At 40.2% G+C, this 17,096-nt stretch overlaps 1 protein-coding gene across 1 annotated transcript in view; it reads right to left on the bottom strand.

Moving 5' to 3' along the window:
- Positions 1–17,096, bottom strand: part of adamts3 (ADAM metallopeptidase with thrombospondin type 1 motif, 3) — a 184,556-nt gene that overhangs the window by 25,855 nt on the left and 141,605 nt on the right. The window contains exons 14-20 of the mRNA XM_031756603.2: positions 15,348–15,461; positions 14,715–14,860; positions 13,067–13,242; positions 11,119–11,252; positions 10,197–10,320; positions 5,803–5,883; positions 2,098–2,261 (exon numbers count right to left, since the gene is read on the bottom strand). Coding sequence (XP_031612463.2) covers positions 2,098–2,261; positions 5,803–5,883; positions 10,197–10,320; positions 11,119–11,252; positions 13,067–13,242; positions 14,715–14,860; positions 15,348–15,461 — 939 coding nt within the window. The remainder of the gene's footprint in view (positions 1–2,097; positions 2,262–5,802; positions 5,884–10,196; positions 10,321–11,118; positions 11,253–13,066; positions 13,243–14,714; positions 14,861–15,347; positions 15,462–17,096) is intronic.

The raw sequence follows: 17,096 nt of genomic DNA, 5'->3' as shown, positions 1-17,096 counted from the left end.
CTCTCAACCAAATAAAGTCTGGTGTGAAAAGAAAAAACAGAGAAACGACTAAAACTGCAACAAAATATTAAACCTGAGGTCTCATGAATCCAGTCCATGAACCCATAACTGACATAGCACAGACTACATACACCTTTCACATATATATATCTATCTTAGAAAGCATGGTGTTTGGACCAATGATTGGATAAAAGCAAAAGTGTGTGGATGCCTCAGTCGGTCATGGTTTTGGAAACTAAATGCTGAACCTCCTTCTCAGCAGCTGCGGCTGCCAAAGCTGTCATAATAACGCTGCACCACAACTTCACAGCATCGAGTCAGCAATTAAAATCAAGCCTATGACAAAGGTGACCCCTCAAACCCAACCCAGAGTGACGAGAACTGTTAATAATGGCAGAAAGAATCTTTGGGAAAAATTTATTTGTGGAGACTTTTTGTTTCAGGTTGACCCTGTCCTATCCGCTAACAGGGAGGGGGCAGGGTTATGACTTATACTGCAGTCAGACACCAGGGGGCGATAGAGATGGTCTGGCTTCACTTTTCGGGGGTTTGAGATCGCCTGCGTTTTCTGCAGTCACTGGTTTCTCTCCGTTGAGTCCTGATGTTCTAAAAATGTCTTCCAAATGAATCATTTCATGTGACAGATCCTTATAATTTGTCCTCCCAATCACATAATTATCATGGCTTGTCTGAGCAGCAGACGAACCAATATGAGACTACAAACCTGTCATTGTGGAGTCGTTCAAGTTTAATAACCGAGTTTCAGTCATGTTGTATTTGGCTGAGAGTAAACTAAATGATGGAGATCAGGTCTTTCCTTCACTGGCAGATTTAGTCAAGTTCACGTTTTCTTTGATCTGTACCAGGTTTGATTGATGCACCTCACAGTAACTCACTCACTTCTCAGCAGGAGAAATCCACAAGCCCAGAGAGCTGCTCCAAGGAAAACCATCATGAGACCACAAATATGTGCTGTGAATCAGCTGCCTGTTAGTTTTGGTTTTGATTGGAAGATTTTGCCGCTGGTTTTAAATGATTTACATGAGAGCTGTACTCATACTGTACCCATGATTTTCAAAACTGTCTAAACCTGAATAATAACGGTCCTCTTTTAAAGCCCTCTTTAGTGTCATTGCACCTGTTGAGGTTAGGAGCTACAAAATACAGTTGTTACTTTACTATAGTAGTAGTACTCAGACTACTTTGCAAACAAAAGTGTAATTTTTGCATTTTGAGTAATACATTTTTCTGCTTCCTTTTGTTCACATAAAGACAGCAACAACAAACAAACAACCTAATGCATTATTTTCTGTTGTTCTTGTGTTTCTTGGCAGATAGCTCTGTGCTAGTGTCAGCTCGACAGCAGAGTGAACTGCAAACTGTGTTTGGTGAAACCGAGTGCATCTGCTGCTGCCCCAAAATGGCGATAGGTAGCACTGAGTTCAGCTAAAGCTATCAGTCCAAGATACATAGATGAGCTGGCTGGTGGAGGTGATGCTACCAGTATGTGTGTGTCCTCCACATACTGGTAGCACAAAACTCCTGTTAACTTCTTTTTCTGATCAGGTAACATTACATAACTGGTAGCCTTTTAAGAACGGTAACACTGGACTTTGAAAAGTCATTTAAATTTAACTCTGGGGACGAAAACAACGTTAACTCGTTTTGTTTTGGTGCACCGTGACAGCCTCTGCTAGGTCTTGTTGTGTTTTACGGATGTCTCTACGCTCTGATCACAGAGAGGCGCAGCGATAAAAGAAGGGAACAGCTTAATACTGTACACATATTAAAATCTTTCCAACAAATGCAAATGTGTCTAAAACAACTGAAGGGACTGACACTTTCCAATTTACCTCAAGTAGTATTTTATCTTAGAGATAAGCCTCTTCCTTTGGAGACATTCTCATATGCTGCATTTAAATAACACTAATGATTTTCATTAATTAAAATCTAACAGATAGCCGTAGACAATAAGTGATAAAATGGATTTTGGGAGACTTGGGCAGGAGGGATGACCTGTTTTAATGCTCATTATCAAGTAAATAGCCTTCTGAATGAATTCATATATGAGTGCGATAGATAAGGAAGTGTTATTACCAGCACCACCACGGGGTCGTGCAGAGGGCCGTCTGTCTGCAGCGTCTCCACGTCGCCCTCAATGATGTAATGCCACTCAGCGCCTAAGTCGATGAAGCTTCTGGACTTGACCTCCTCTCCTTTGCCGTTGAGGATGTAATGCCCCGTCGCCTGGTTCTTGATTGCTGTAATCAGTCACTTGTTATAAGCTGCTGACAAACTTGAAATAGCTTTACTTTCTAGATGACAAAAGATCAGAATTATTCAAAGAGAAAGAAAACACACTCTCAGAGCAGTCACTCGGAAAAAGACTGTGCCTGAACAAAAGCAAGTCTGAACTATTCTTCATTCTGCGCAAAACAAACTGCCAAACTCATAGTTTAATAAAACTTGTGAGGACAAAAATAAAAACTGGCACGTTAATCAGATGCTTTAAATACATATAAATGCATTTAAATGCATCGAGTGGGGAAAATGCAACACAAGTAAAAGATGCTAACACGAGGTTGCAGATCATTTCTTTCTTTCTGCTGCTCAAGTTTTACTTTATGCTTTTAAAAAGCATTTAAGATCCACTGCAGTACCCGTCTGCTTTACAACAGTTTTTAACAATGCAGTCTCCAACCACTCATCAGCTCTGCATCCTATTCAAACAGGGAACGTAGTCCCTGCTGGTTTCAGCTGTGCCATTTTGATTGAAGTGCACCATTATTGTCAAACATCCAATAATTAATTTAAAAACACTACTATTAGTGGTTTATACCAGCAGGCAAATGAAAAAGTTCACAGAACTTTAAAGTAAGTATGTGAAATCGCTCATTTGGATCACATCATCTTGTTTCGGCTGCATCTCCAACATCCTCCTCCGTCACTCCAACCCTCTGCGTCCTCCTTCCCTGCATCCATGAACGTCTTTCTGTGGTTTTCCTCCTGCTCTGCAGCTTCATCTTCAATGTGAACCGTCCCCCTGATATTTATAATCCTGTTCTGTCCGAGCATCTCCAGCTCAGCCACCTGTTTTTTCTCAGTGCCATCATCTCCAAACCGTCCGTCATCGTGGGTCTCAGCAGCATCTCTTCACCCGGTCCAGCCTGCCCTGCACTCTCCTCTTCATCTCTCTTGAGCACTGTCCTTTGCGTTGGATGGTTGACCCCGCATATTCAGACTCCTCTATCTTCACATCTTACATCTTCTCCTTCCATCCTTAAGTACTCTGTCTTGCTTCATAACCTTAATTAAAACCAGTGATTCTTTTGTTTGGTAGAGAGGTGCACAAAATTCTCCGACCCTCACATCTAAGCCAAGCATAGGCTCTACGACACACCGTTCAATAACTCTAATAACACAGAGTCCATTTTCAATGCAGTTTTTTCATTTTTCTTACTTGTTCCATTCAGTAGAATAAAACACGCTTGCAATCAAGTTGCATTTTGACTGGACTACTACCCCGCTGCTGAACCTTGGCCATCGAGGTGCCGTATGAATAGGGAGCTGTTTCAAAAGTCACTGAAATTTCAGCCAATTTTCCAGCGTGTACTTATGAGGTTGGACAGACTGAATTAAACATGCACACCATAGTGCTTCATCTTTCCCAGATGGTAACAGTAATATTATACTAGCTTTCAGACTCAGTGTTTTAGCATATCTTCTATGTCTGTTTAGGGCCCTTTAGTAGTGTCGGTGTCAAACAGCGTCGTCCTGTGCTGAGCAAAGAGCTTCTGCTTCTAGTCAGCCTGGAGTTTGGACAGCAGCCATTCAATCTGTGTCACCTTTTGTGAGCGCTCAGTCACTGGAACCTCAGGTTTACATGACGCATGAAGATCTAGAGACTTACTGTTGGATCCAATCTCACTATTTCAGGTCCAGACTAATCCTGAGAGAAAAGTTCTAATTTTGTGTACATTTTAATATTTTTGGACACAAGCTGTACAAATATCAGCCAGGCTCTTTTTAAAGACGTGCACAAATTATTTCTATAATTTCTATCACCTTTTCATTCCACACAAAAGTGTTGTTGCTGTTTGTTTTGGTGTTTTTGTGCTTGCATTCATCTTCTTTGTCTTCTTTTACAGGTTTCACAACATTCAGTTAAATAATTGCCAGTGTAAATATTAACCTCAAAGAGCTCATTGAGAAAATAGTGCCCATGGCTAAGGAGAGCGATGCTGACCGGTATCACCTGGCGGGCACTAAATAAATCATCCTCTCCTCCTCCCACTCTTTTTACTGAGCAGGTGGTTTTTGCTCCTTTTAAAAAGAGGAAAATATTGTTTCTGCTTTTATGATGTGTTTTATGAACTTTCAAGTTTATTCTCTACTTTCAGTTTTTTCCTTTATTTTTTTAAGAGTGTAACTCTTAATATTTTTATGTTAGTGTGAGATCAGTTGACTTCCTCCACTGTCAGTCTACTTGTACTTGAGTTAGACTACAAATACTGACATTTGGAGCCTTTTTTAACCACTTTGAGGTCGTTTTCTTGTTCATTTTTGGCATATTTACTGTCTTCTAGCTGCACTTAAACTCTGACTTAAAATCTGACTCTGACTCAGGAACAGGATCCTTTGGTTTAGTCATCACTATCACTAACTGTTCTACCAGACCCAACATCAGACTTGACTAACTGGCATTTTAAAGGCAGAAATCGTGCTTTTTTTCACTTACACTAAATTGACCTTTCAATACGAAGACACCAGGGAGTCTTTAAAACCAAGGATCGATCCATCTACTCCATCAGACAAAGTTGACACATTATGTGATCATTCGACTGACAGATGCGTATTGCAGGAGGATTAAAGAGTATAATTTGACATGTAATCATAAAGTTCTTCACTGTTTTCATTAAAGTTGCTATTATTAGCAAACTGCCAGCTTGTCAGATTCTTATCACTCACATTTGTGTGTCTAGAATACACAAAGGGTCTCCTCCAGTGGGACAAACATTTCCCTTTTTTTGTTCTTTGTGAGATTTTCTAAATGTTATTTTCTTAAAAGGACAAAGTTGCAGGGAATCAAACCCAGCGACTACACTGTGTGGTGAGGGATGATTGTGTTTCCTGCTGGTTGCACTCCTGACGGACTTCACCTTACGTCTGCTTTTGTGTTGTTGGGTTGTTCTTGACATCAGAGTTGGGGCGACAGAAGTTGATGTTTGTCTTTGCTCAGGTTTGAGCTCCAGGATGAAATCACAGACACACAGAACTTCTAAAAATAGTAGCAGCGCAGGAAGCAGCCCAAAGGTGCACAAGGACATGACCTTTAAATTGAATTCAGGTATTTATTGTATTTAGCTTGCACTAAGAATAACTACATAATCCCATCTGTGTTTAACACGTTCTTTGGACGATACTGTGGAGGTTATTTTAACCATTTATGAATAAATCTATCCTATAACAAGCCACATCTTTATGATTCATTCGTGAACATGGCTGATTCATTCTACATGTCCTTGGTTGTTACTGGAAATTCAACTAAATAAAGAAAAACTAGTCCTATTTCGCAGAAAAGAAAGAACACGCTCATCTAAGCAGACTCTAAGAGGCCGATTAATAATGAATGCAAATGAGAAGATTCATTTTCCTCAGCCTGGGAGGTGACAAGAAATGAATTATGCAAAATCTATGATTTCACAGAATATCTTCCCATCAGTCTTCTGAGGAAACATGAGGAGGATGGCAAAGAGGTTTTTTGATTTCATACATGTGTTCATCTCTGAAAATCACACTTACCAAGAATGTGAGGGGAGGCCTCATGTTCTTGGATGATCACATGTCTAGCTCCAGGAGGAATGAGAAACATCTTAAGGTAACCTTTGCCAAGTTTGCAGCATCAGCAGCAGCAGAAGCAGGACGGGGGGGTTAGGAAAGATAAGACAGAAATGGTACGTTAAGCAGATACAAGGATAATCTGTTCGGTTTGCAGAGGCTGACATCCCGCATGTTCCAGACATTTTGTTCACTTTGCTCTACAAGGATGTTTGAAGAAGTTAAAGAAGGAAGAAAATGCTTGGTTGGCTTTCCTCCTCAATGTAAAAAGGTTCTATTGAAACAGGCCCTGAAGGTTTACTCATGTCTGTGTATTTGGTTATCAAATGAGAAAGTCTCTAAAAGGAAGTGCATCTCCCTTTATTTCTGTTCATACTGGCTCTGTGCAAACAGGATGTATATGAAGAGAGCCTTCGGCCGTGTTTCAATAAGGAAGGAGTAAAAGGCTTTTCAAACTACAGACCAGCAAAGTTGTCTGTCAGGGATGTCTGCCTCCTACAAACCTACCGTGACTCACCAAGTACATTTCGAGAGTCCTCTGTTTCATTTACAAACACATTTCGAGCTCCTTTGGGCAAAGAAAAGGCGCCTCTCGTCTTCCCTTTGGAATGAAATAAATCAGTTAGTCAGTATCACATGTCCCCTCCTCTCCTATTCACTGTCTAACAGCAACAACATCACCTACAGAGACGTATTTAATGAGCATAGGAGGAACCAGAGGAATTGTCGCTGGATGAGAAAGCAAGCTACGTTTGCCGGCACGGCGGCATCCGCCACTCACAGGAGAGACTGCAGCTGTAATTACTCACTTTTAGATTTGACAGACAGGCCAAACACTCTGGGTGTCCTGGCGCACACACATTGGTGCGGCTGAGCTGATTATAAATGCAACTGTACACTGAGGTGCAGCTAACGCAGGGTTACAGCAGGTAGCGGAGAGGCATTTTTACATGGTCTGCATTCCAAGTTTTGGAAAAGATCGCTTGCTTCCAAGAGATCGTCGTCTAATGAAATCCAATTTCTCAGCCAGAAGACACAATCCAATAAAAGAGCGTGTGCAGACTGATACACTGCACACAAGCTGGTTATCTAAAATGACCCTTTGGAAGCGGGTCATTAGACTGAACCAGGTTTGTTATGGGTCAATGAATCATTGGAGATGGCCAGCTGTATTCAGACTGCCTTCAAAGATCTGCAGCTTTGTTTAATGTGGCATTGTTTATCTGGGCTAGGACGCTAAAGTTAGTTTGTTAGGCTGTTAAATAATACAATACCACTAATATCATGAAACATAACTTTTTCTAAAGAGTTTTATAGATGTATGTCGAGCCTGTGACATCTACAAACGCTGAGTCAGCTCTATAAAGACACTTAGTAACAGGGAACAGAAGAAACAGCAGCTTATGTCACTCGAGTCTCTGGGTCTCTACAGTGTTAAGCATCCATCTGTACTACAAGCTGGGCAGGAAATACTAGCAAAGGAGGCGCGAAGGGATTCAGTAACACTGGATACTTGCATATAGTGTTTTCGGACACAGCGGTTTCTTTTTGGGCTCTCTTGCTTAACTGTTTCCCTGTTAAAAAAGGTGAGTGGTTAACTGGGAGAGAGAGATGTGAGGAAACAAAGACGAATGATCACAGTTATATTAAAGTTCATTCTTAAACGATTTGATGAAGCCATCACATCGAGGCTCGCACTTCAATGAAATCCAACCATAACTGATGGAGCCGAAAACAAGGGTGGATTTTTGAAGACATCATGAAAAGTGGTTTGGCTAAATGGCTGTCGGTGAATTTACAAATGTATTTAAAAAATGAAAGAACAATATTAACAAGTAGAAGGAAGGACATGATTATTTCTCTTTTAATTCACAAGAACCGGACTGTTCAGAGTGACGGCTGAAGCAGCTGCACAGCTGCGTGTCACCCTGTACCGGCCCTGTAAAGCCTTTTAATGGCTGCAAGGAAAAATGACAAAGATACAGCAGAAGGTGGCCATAATTTCCTAACACCATTACAATTTAATGTAAATCTGCATTATATTCACAGTAAAAAATAAATGAATAAAATCCTTAGAAGTACAATACAAAATTAAGGAATTTTCCATATTTTTTTTAACCACACTTGAATTTTAGTTTGGCATTTATGGAAACCTCTCATCTTTATGCTGTTTTTTTCATGTGTTCCAACAGGGCTGTTTTTACTGAAACTCTATAAATGCAAATATAGTTTCTACCCATCTCCTCTTCTCTTTGCTATTACACAGATGACCTTTGTGGAAGACGCATATAAACTTCATAGCTGTGTCCAATGACTAAGCAAATAAAAAGCATCAATATAGTTTATATCAATATGTATCCAAATATTGATAAAGCTAGTGATTTTGAGTAAAAATAACAAGCTGTGGCATCGATATGTTTGATCCCAGATAAGTTCAGATTTCACTGCCACGTCTAAACCTGCTTACATCAGAATTTGTCTGTTGTGTTTGCGTTTGAGGAAACACTTCATTACTATCATTACTGCCAGCGTGAGGTGATTGTTATCTGGATAAAATCCTTTTCAAACACCCTGGTTTCTGTTTACATCCACCTCCTACAAATAGAACAAATCAATTTTTGGCTGAGGAGAGATATTTGCAGCAGTTTTCAGCCGTATGACTGCACAGCAGAGTCAGCTACCAGCTCTCACATGATTCCATATCAATTACTGGAAATTATAAGTGGTCAGATTCCTCATTTGAGTCCGGCTGCATTTCAGTGGCTTACCACACAAGTCTGAAAAGTGGAATACCGGAAATGTTTCCTCGTTCTGCGACAGGCTCTTTATCTGTTTGCCACAAAGTGGTCAGCACGTTTTTGGGTTAACTGGGTCGGGTTTCAGATATTAAATGTGTTTTTTAAACAATATTCTAAAAAGGATAAATAGAGACACTAGAAACTAAAATGGGATAACCAAGTGTGGCATACTGATAATGACCTGTATCCGGTCGGCTAATCAAGATCTATTTTTAAGTGCTTGCTACTTTGCTTATTAAATCAGTAGTTAAAGGAGTGCATGCTCTCATAACAGTTACAAGGGCAGCTGAGACCTTTCAAAGTCCACATTTCATGCTGACTGTACGCTCTGGTATAAAGCATTTACTGCTCACATTTAACCCACAGTGTATACACTTATGCAGAGTGAAGTTATTCATATTCAGTTATCATGAATATAAAGTGAGGATTTCAGAAGGTGTCACATTACACAGGAAGTCAAGTAAACAGTACTTTTCTCATCCTAGAATCGAGCAGCTCGGCTTGCTCTTGAATGACAGCCATGTACCGGGATTCCACGAAGTCATGTGACCTGCCGGGCAGGGGTAATGGCACAAAGTGCTAACTTACACTTACTTACAAATGGATTGTTGATTGTTTACATTCGAAGCTAGTAAAGCTTGCAACCCACATTAATATAACCTTAGGTCATATTAAGGTGACAGCATCCCTCAAGAATCTCCCAAATCTTGAGCCTTCTTGTGCTGGTCGCAGCAGATGGCCCCGCCCCTCCCTGAGCCTGGGCCTGCTGGAGGTTTCTTCCTGTTAAAAGGGAGTTTTTCCTTCCCACTGTCGCCAAAGTGCTTGCTCATAGGGGGTCATATGATTGTTGGGTTTTTCTCTGTATCTATTATTGTAGGGTCTACCTTACAATATGAAGCGCCTTTAGGCGACTGTCGAATAGAATAGAATAGAATTCTTCTGCTTTAACAGACGTGAGAATAGTGCCAACATGCAACATTTCAACAGTTCAAACTGATTTTAAACATGCCAAAGTGCACCACCTTATTTCTGTTTCTGTATAAAAACTATAGTTTTTATAGATTTTTAAAGAAACGGTAGATCGTTCACACACAAACAGTAAACAGGGGGGTGTAATTGGGTTGAATGCCAAATGCAGGATGAAAAAGTCTGAAAGAACTAAAGCATGAACTAATGGGTTTCTGGTGTTGAATGTGACAATACAGAAAACAGTATCCCAACAGCCTTATGAAAACCCTGTGCTATAATGGGGGGAAAGTCTCTACTCTGCTTATGAGAAGACCATGAAAATACAGCAAAAATACTGTGATGTACTGTTAATGACCATCTGTATTCTATATTTGTCCCCAGCATGTTTGTGGAGACTTCAATAAAGAATACACCAAATGGAGATTTCAGTTTATCGTTTATAACTTAATGTTTAAAATAAAAGTGACTAGCTGCATGAATGAAGAAAAACGCAATTAAATAAATCATTCATGTGACGAAAGTAAATAAAACACAACAACAAACGAACAATAATCCTGTTTAAGATGATTTGTGTTAGCTCCGAGTTCTTACCAGCTTTCTTCGGCGTCCGGGTGAAGGTTCCTTTGACGGTGCGGCAGTGAGAATTGTCTCCACCACAAACCCCACATCTGTCCTCAACTTTGCTAGAGCCAATTTCTCTGTCACAGCCAACTTTCTGGAGACCAAGAAAACAACAACACAGATGAACCCCGACTGTTTTTTGGCCGAGGGCGTGAACCGTTACTTTCACAGTGTGTCTGACAATAAGCGGACCTGGCAAATGTTACGTAACGGATTCATTAGCTGTGGGTTTATCAGCGCTGACTGGACATGAGCTGATGTTAGCTGACTGCTGTTGGAGGTGGAAGACGAGTTAGGTCAGCATTTAAAATCATGACCACACCTGGATAATTAGGCAGATCGAGGGAATCTCTTCCAATTCCTCGTTAGATTTTTATTCTTTGCTAAAAGGTGTCAAGTTTTGACTATGAGCCAAAAAAAACTTTATATCCATCGAGCTCCTAAAGCACCAAAATGTGACACAAGAAATCTCATCATCTTCAGTTTCAGTAATAAACATACTTAGAGGAAACTGTTTGCTTATAATTTGCCATGCTGCTCTCACAAATGTCAACTGAACTAAAAACCAGAGTGAAAAAGGCAGAAACTTCACAGAAAAATGCCTTCAAACAGAAAAACACTTAGACTCTTCTTTAAATAACGTCTCAGAACAAATTAGCAGTACTGGATATAAACATCATAATGAAGCTGCCTTCTTCCTTCACAGCAGTGAGTGCATACTCTGGATTCAATCACAGTGAACCCGACGCTGGTTTACTTCCATTAACTCTGTGTAATTAAAGGAATTTGTGCAAAGCTTTAAGAAGTCCAGCAGTCTGCAGCTGCTTACGTGGCTGACGAGCACACACAGCTTGTAGAAATGTAGTTTGATGTAGTTTAAATACACCCTTACCACACACTCTCCACGCACACAGATGCTGTAGGCGTCCTTGTAAGAACATCGTGTCCCATCATGCACCAGTACCTTCATGTATGCCACATCTTCTGTCTCCTTGGACTGGCAATACAAGTGGCATCTCCTGTTTGCTGCAGGACGATGAATTCTTAGATTAGCATAACAAACTGAAGCCAAGTGAGTTCATATATTTTTAAACTGTCTAAACGTTCCTTAGACAGAGAAAAAAAAAAAACACCCATCAATTTATTGTGTTTGTTTTATTTAAGCGGTCAAAGGATGCTCAGGGTGCTTCCTGCTTCCTGTGAAGTCTGGGATAGGCTCTAGCTAAACAGTTAAGAAAAATCAGTGGAGTTGGAAAAGCTTGGATGGATAAATTCTGATAATAGACTGCATGAGCCAAACATGCTGGTATGGTAACAAAATTGCGAAACACATTCTATGTGTATTTCTGATTTTCCTGCTTTGCAAACTGTCACCAGTTTATTATTTATTGTTTGTGTTGCAGTGATTACAATGATCGCCTTGAATTTTAGAACACATTAACACTCATCAACACCCCGTCTACCTCATTACAATCAATAGTAAAAAGTCTACAAGCAGACTTTGAAAATATCAGGTAGTTACATTTACAACATCACTGTTACATTTTAACATTTCACAGTTTCAGCCCTCTGTGCTCAATGACTTCAGTAAAGAAAATTATTATTTTCTAAACTGGACTGTAAAGTAAAAATTACAAAAGCTGCTTTTGGAAATCTGGAAAGTCAGTCTTTTCTTACTGAGCATAAATACCTGTATTAATATGCACGCAGACATGAGGAATATGATACCTCTGAGTTATGTCTTAAAATCATTGTTTTAGTAATCGTCCGTATGTGTTCATGTTTTATTTCTGTTTCTTTGCGTTTTGAGGCTTTTAACTGTGCTCAGGTGCTTTTGTGTGAAGGTTTTCTTTTAATGTTTGGATGAGCCATCAACTTCCTCTGACTGCCAAAGCAAATTTGCCTTTGTGGCTCAGTCTGGCACATTTACATGATGAGCACTGTCCCTTTATAAGAAAAATAACAAAAAGGAAAACAAAATAACCTGGAGGCTCTGAAAAAAACGGGAAAACATCTGAATGCTTCTGTCCTTTCCTTTTTAATCCATTTAGCTTTCAAAGGCAAGCTGTCGAAATTGGTCATCTGCAGTGTGGTGATCAGTTCTTGTTCGCTCAAATGCAAAACTACTGCACTTCCAAAAAAAGAAAATACATCTCCAAAAATATGTTGCAACTGGTCTTTTTTAAATTATTAATTCATATTTTTAAAATCGGTCAATATTGTTTTTTTCTTTTTAAAAATGTATTTAAAAAAAGAAATCAGACAAAATGTGAACATAAATAACAACATGAACATGCATGAAAACATTTCCGCTCACACCTGACTGGCATTCGCACTGCAGACATCATAAAAAGCTCTCTGCCTTCCACTGAAGGCCATGATCCCATTTTAATTTCTCACCTTCTTGCAGTTTCTCAGTATGCTTCCTACTTATTTTCTACATCACTGACTTTCCAAACCCCTGCCCAGAGCTTTGTAATTCCACAGGTGATCCATTACTTTTGCTTAGAGGGAAAGCTTGAAGGTTGAACGGGTTTAAATTGTTCATCCCAGCAGAGAGATGGAAGACTAAACAAGGAAGGGAAAAACCAGAACGGAGAGAATATAAAAGAAAGACATGACAGAGGACACAACTGCAAACATTCCCTTTGCACAAAAGAGTGTGGCCAGCGTGGTGAATGGCTGGCTGCGTTCCTGTCTTCAGTATATGTTTTTCAGCTGTGTCTGAGTTCAGATCTCCTGCCCTCGTCTGCTTTCATTGTTCTTTTTGGGGCATAAAAGAAGCAGCAAAGCAGCCTCGGGCCTGAGCAAAACAATCTGTTGACATTTTTCTGGCTTACCATCAGGATGCTCGTAGGGCAGCCAGTGGTGTTTGGCATTTTGGAATTCAAAGTGGGAGTTGCGGAGCTGGCACTGCTGAGCTCTGAAATCTTCAAAGTGCCTGGGGCAGTCGTCTGTATTGCACAACTGGTACTCGTAGTTTACTCCTGGGCAGTCCTGGCCGCCGTTCGATGGGCTGGGGCAACGAAATGGATGAACATCAGAGGCGCTGATCAGACAGCGAAGACTTCTTATAAACTTTGAAAAGTGGAAACAAATCCTCCTCCACAGCTTTTGTTGTGTAAAATCCACCCGCACATTTGGCTAAAAATGATTCTGAGCTGTTACGGCTGGTTTGCAAGTGGAGCCTCATTTCAGTGCATTAATACTTCCTATTTACATTGCAGTTATTCATTTAATAGGGGTTGATTATTTAAATCAAACCTCCTGAGTTTTATTGTAATGAAAAATACTTGACTGCCACCCTCAAAGCCTTTAACCAAAGATAAATCCTCCTATTACTACAAAAAGCTGCGTGGAGGAGAAGCCGTATGAATAACACTGAAGGCGATGATTTTATACAAAAGGTTTTCCAAACTTGAACAAAGTTCTACAAAGCAATATGAGGCTGAACATAAAGTCTGGTAATTGACCCGAATGGACATCCTAGCTTACACGAGTGTTAAACTTTATATAAAGTAAGTTTCACAATGTGATAACGGCATGAAGACACATTTCCAGAATGTGAAACCTTCCTTTGACTAAAACCTACAAAGAGACAGGAGAATGCCGCTGTACCCCACTTTCATATCTGTCAGTTAAAATACCCTGAAAAACAGCATATTCCATAGAAATTAATGAGCTTTACTTCAGCTGGCAGGCAGATTTTTGGTTGCCTCAGGACTAAACCAGTGCATCTCCTGTTTCCTATCTTTATGCAGACTTTAATTTACCACTGAGACAGCTAAAAAGAGAACAGGTGATTTTCCCCAGAGGAAGCATAAGTGATCAGTGTTAGTTTGTCTCATTGAAAAGTCATCATTAAGACAGTATGAAGCACAATGTTCCAAGGTCAAAGTAAAACCGTCTCTTTTAATCCATTAAGGTTTCATAAGCATTAAAGGTGTACATCAATCCAAATGAGCTTTAGCAGTTAGAATCATGCATATTCAAATATGGTACTCATTCATCATATTTGAACAATGACACTTTTTTGTGGATAATTTCATCTCTGTACACCACCGCAGTGGATTCTAAATCAAAGAATCAGGATGTGTCTGAAATGGAGATGTTCACCTTTAATTCAGGTTTTTAATAAAAAGTAATTAACTGTCTACAGTGGTGATTTTAAATGGGAAGATTATGAAAGTTCAATTTTATTTATACAGCGCCAAATCACACCAGCAGTCGCCTCAAGGTGCGTGATATGTAAGGTAAAGAACCTACAGTAGTATAGAGGAAAAACCCCAACAATGAAACGACCCCCCTGTGAGTAAGTACTTGGTGACAGTAGGAAGGAAAAACTCCTTTTTAACAGGAAGAAATCTCCGGCAGAACGTGGCTCGGGGTGGAGGCAGCCAGGACAAAAGTCACATCATTGTTCAAATACTTTACTATTTCTATTATTCTTGCTGCCGCCCTGAATCTAATCAATGTTTGTCTACTTACGCAGGGTTGGCGCACTGACGAGTCCGGAATCGAACTCCAGTTCCACAGGAGCGTGAGCAGGAACCATATTTGCTCCAGGAGCCCCAGGCACCATCTTGCTTGACCTGATTAGGGTTTTTCCACATGCAGTGACCTTTGTAGCACCACTACATGAGATGAGAAGGCAAAAAGAGACGGGGAGAGTAAGCCAGCAGAGAAGGTCTCCTGTCTAAATCGGGACAGTAATTTACAATGTTAACACTGTGCTGCCTGAATGGCTTGAAACCCGTGATCAAGACCACAGAGCTAAGAATCCATGTCCCAGGAGGCTCTGTGTCCTCAGGATAAGTAGAGTCATGTTTTCATAGACTTCTATACAGTCTGAATTATTTGCACTTTGCTATTTGGTCATTAGAAAGCATGCATGTTTAAGGCACCTCTATACTGGCTCCACTTTTCAGACCTGGAGACAATGTCCATCCATGTTATACAGTCTCTGCTTAAACCCCATTAATTCCCTTGCAGCTAGAAGCTGCGACAACAACATCTGAGCACTGCACGAACCATCTCCACCATCCACCAGCATTTTTCCTGGCAGTGCCCTTATAGTGTTGCTCATGATTTATTGTATGTAGGTCTAATAGACAAACTCACTTTTCCAGGTGCACACTCGGTCCCATCGAGAGGTGGCCCCTTCTTGGTTTTACAGAAGTAGGGGTTGTCTGGGTGACTGCACCACAGCTGTTTACACGGGTCAAATGTGCGAAACTGGAACACAGACAGCAAAAAACGTTAAGGCAACAGAAAACATGGCACACTATAGATAAAAATAAAACTGCAGAATATCTCTACTGCTCATTGTGCTGCCTAACCGAGTGAGCAGAATATGGTCACTTAAAAATCTCAAAAGAATGAGTATCTATCAGACTTTCTTTTCATATAACATAAGAATTTGTGTTATATCCAATATCCAAGAGTCCTTGATAAACTAAGGTGCAAAAGAAATGAACATAATCACCCACAGCACAAAAGTAACAATGAAAATTCTCTGATAAAAGAGGGAGGCACTCTAAACTTGTATGTAGGTATTTCTCGTTCTCACTTCTCTTTATCTACCAGAGAGGGCCGAGTGGGTTTCTTTGATAACGGCTTTTTATTAAGTTCCTCGTCACGTAAGGTGGTCAGACATTTCTGAGGGATCTAAGCAGACAATCAGATTAATTCTAGATAACTTAAAAAGCGACAGCTAAGCTGCCCAAAACATCTCAATGACAAGAAACTGTGCAACAGTTCAAGAATGGATGTCACTGGTACATTTGTGAGTGTCTGACATTCAAACAGCTTCCTTCACGTCTGCAGATAAATGTGGGATGCAAGAAGCTTTTGGTTCTAAGGAGAAACGAATGAAGCAGCTGTTGATCTCCAGACAATACACAGTTTATAATGTGTGCTACATGCTAACAGTTATCTTCCAAATATTAACACGCTCGTTATTTTTCACCATGTTTGTGTCATCATCTGTTGATTCTGGGAGAAACTGGTTTCCACTGTCTTGCCATCATCCAAAGCAGTTACTGGTACGACATTAATGACTGTGTGAAGCTATCTTCTTATTAAGTTCACCTGGATTGAGAATTAGTTCCCCTGTCCGCCTCATTAGCAGTACTTGAGAGCACAGCTGATAAAACTGGAACATCTGCAGAGGTTAATAAGCCGCGGCCACATCTCCGTTGCTCAGGTAGCCGGTGCTTTGTTTGCAGCAGCATAAACACAATTACCTGGAGGGACTTCTTTTTCTAAACAACAAACAAAAATCTTTTTAACGTGTGCAGTGCAGCAGCTCCTGTTATGCCCAGTGGGGCCTAGACGGTCTGCTTATGATGTGTATACACGGGGTGTTTGGATCCTGTTCAAGCAGCTCATGTATTTTGATTACTTGCTAATCATTATACATTTAATCAATATTCAGAATCTGTTTGCAAAAACACGATTTTTGAATGCTTTTTGTTTCCATTTGCAGACTGTTTTCTTTTGTGAGTAGATTAACGAGTCATGTTCATCTCAGAAAACCATCGCTGAAATATCTGATTTTCTTTTTTTAATAATCTGCACTCAAGAACAATGACCGCACACGTAAGTGGAAGCCAGATATTCTCTGCAGTCGTGCCCTGATGCAGAGGGGCACTTCTATGAAACAGCAGAATTAGTGTGCAAATAGTTTAACCTGGACAGAGATGGATTTTTAAACAAAACCGAGGCAATAATTTTGCTTTTTCCTGCAACCTTATGTAACATTATCAGCTCCAACTGAATTGCCTTTCCCTACTTTTGTGAGGCAATCATCAGGAGACACAAAAACAATGATAAATTCTTTGAAAGCTTTCTGGTATTATTCTGCATAAA

Source organism: Oreochromis aureus, linkage group 12, assembly GCF_013358895.1.
Source record: "Oreochromis aureus strain Israel breed Guangdong linkage group 12, ZZ_aureus, whole genome shotgun sequence".
NCBI lineage: Eukaryota > Metazoa > Chordata > Actinopteri > Cichliformes > Cichlidae > Oreochromis > Oreochromis aureus.
The sequence above is the reverse complement of the archived record's forward strand: the minus strand, read 5'-3'. Positions and strand labels throughout refer to the sequence as shown.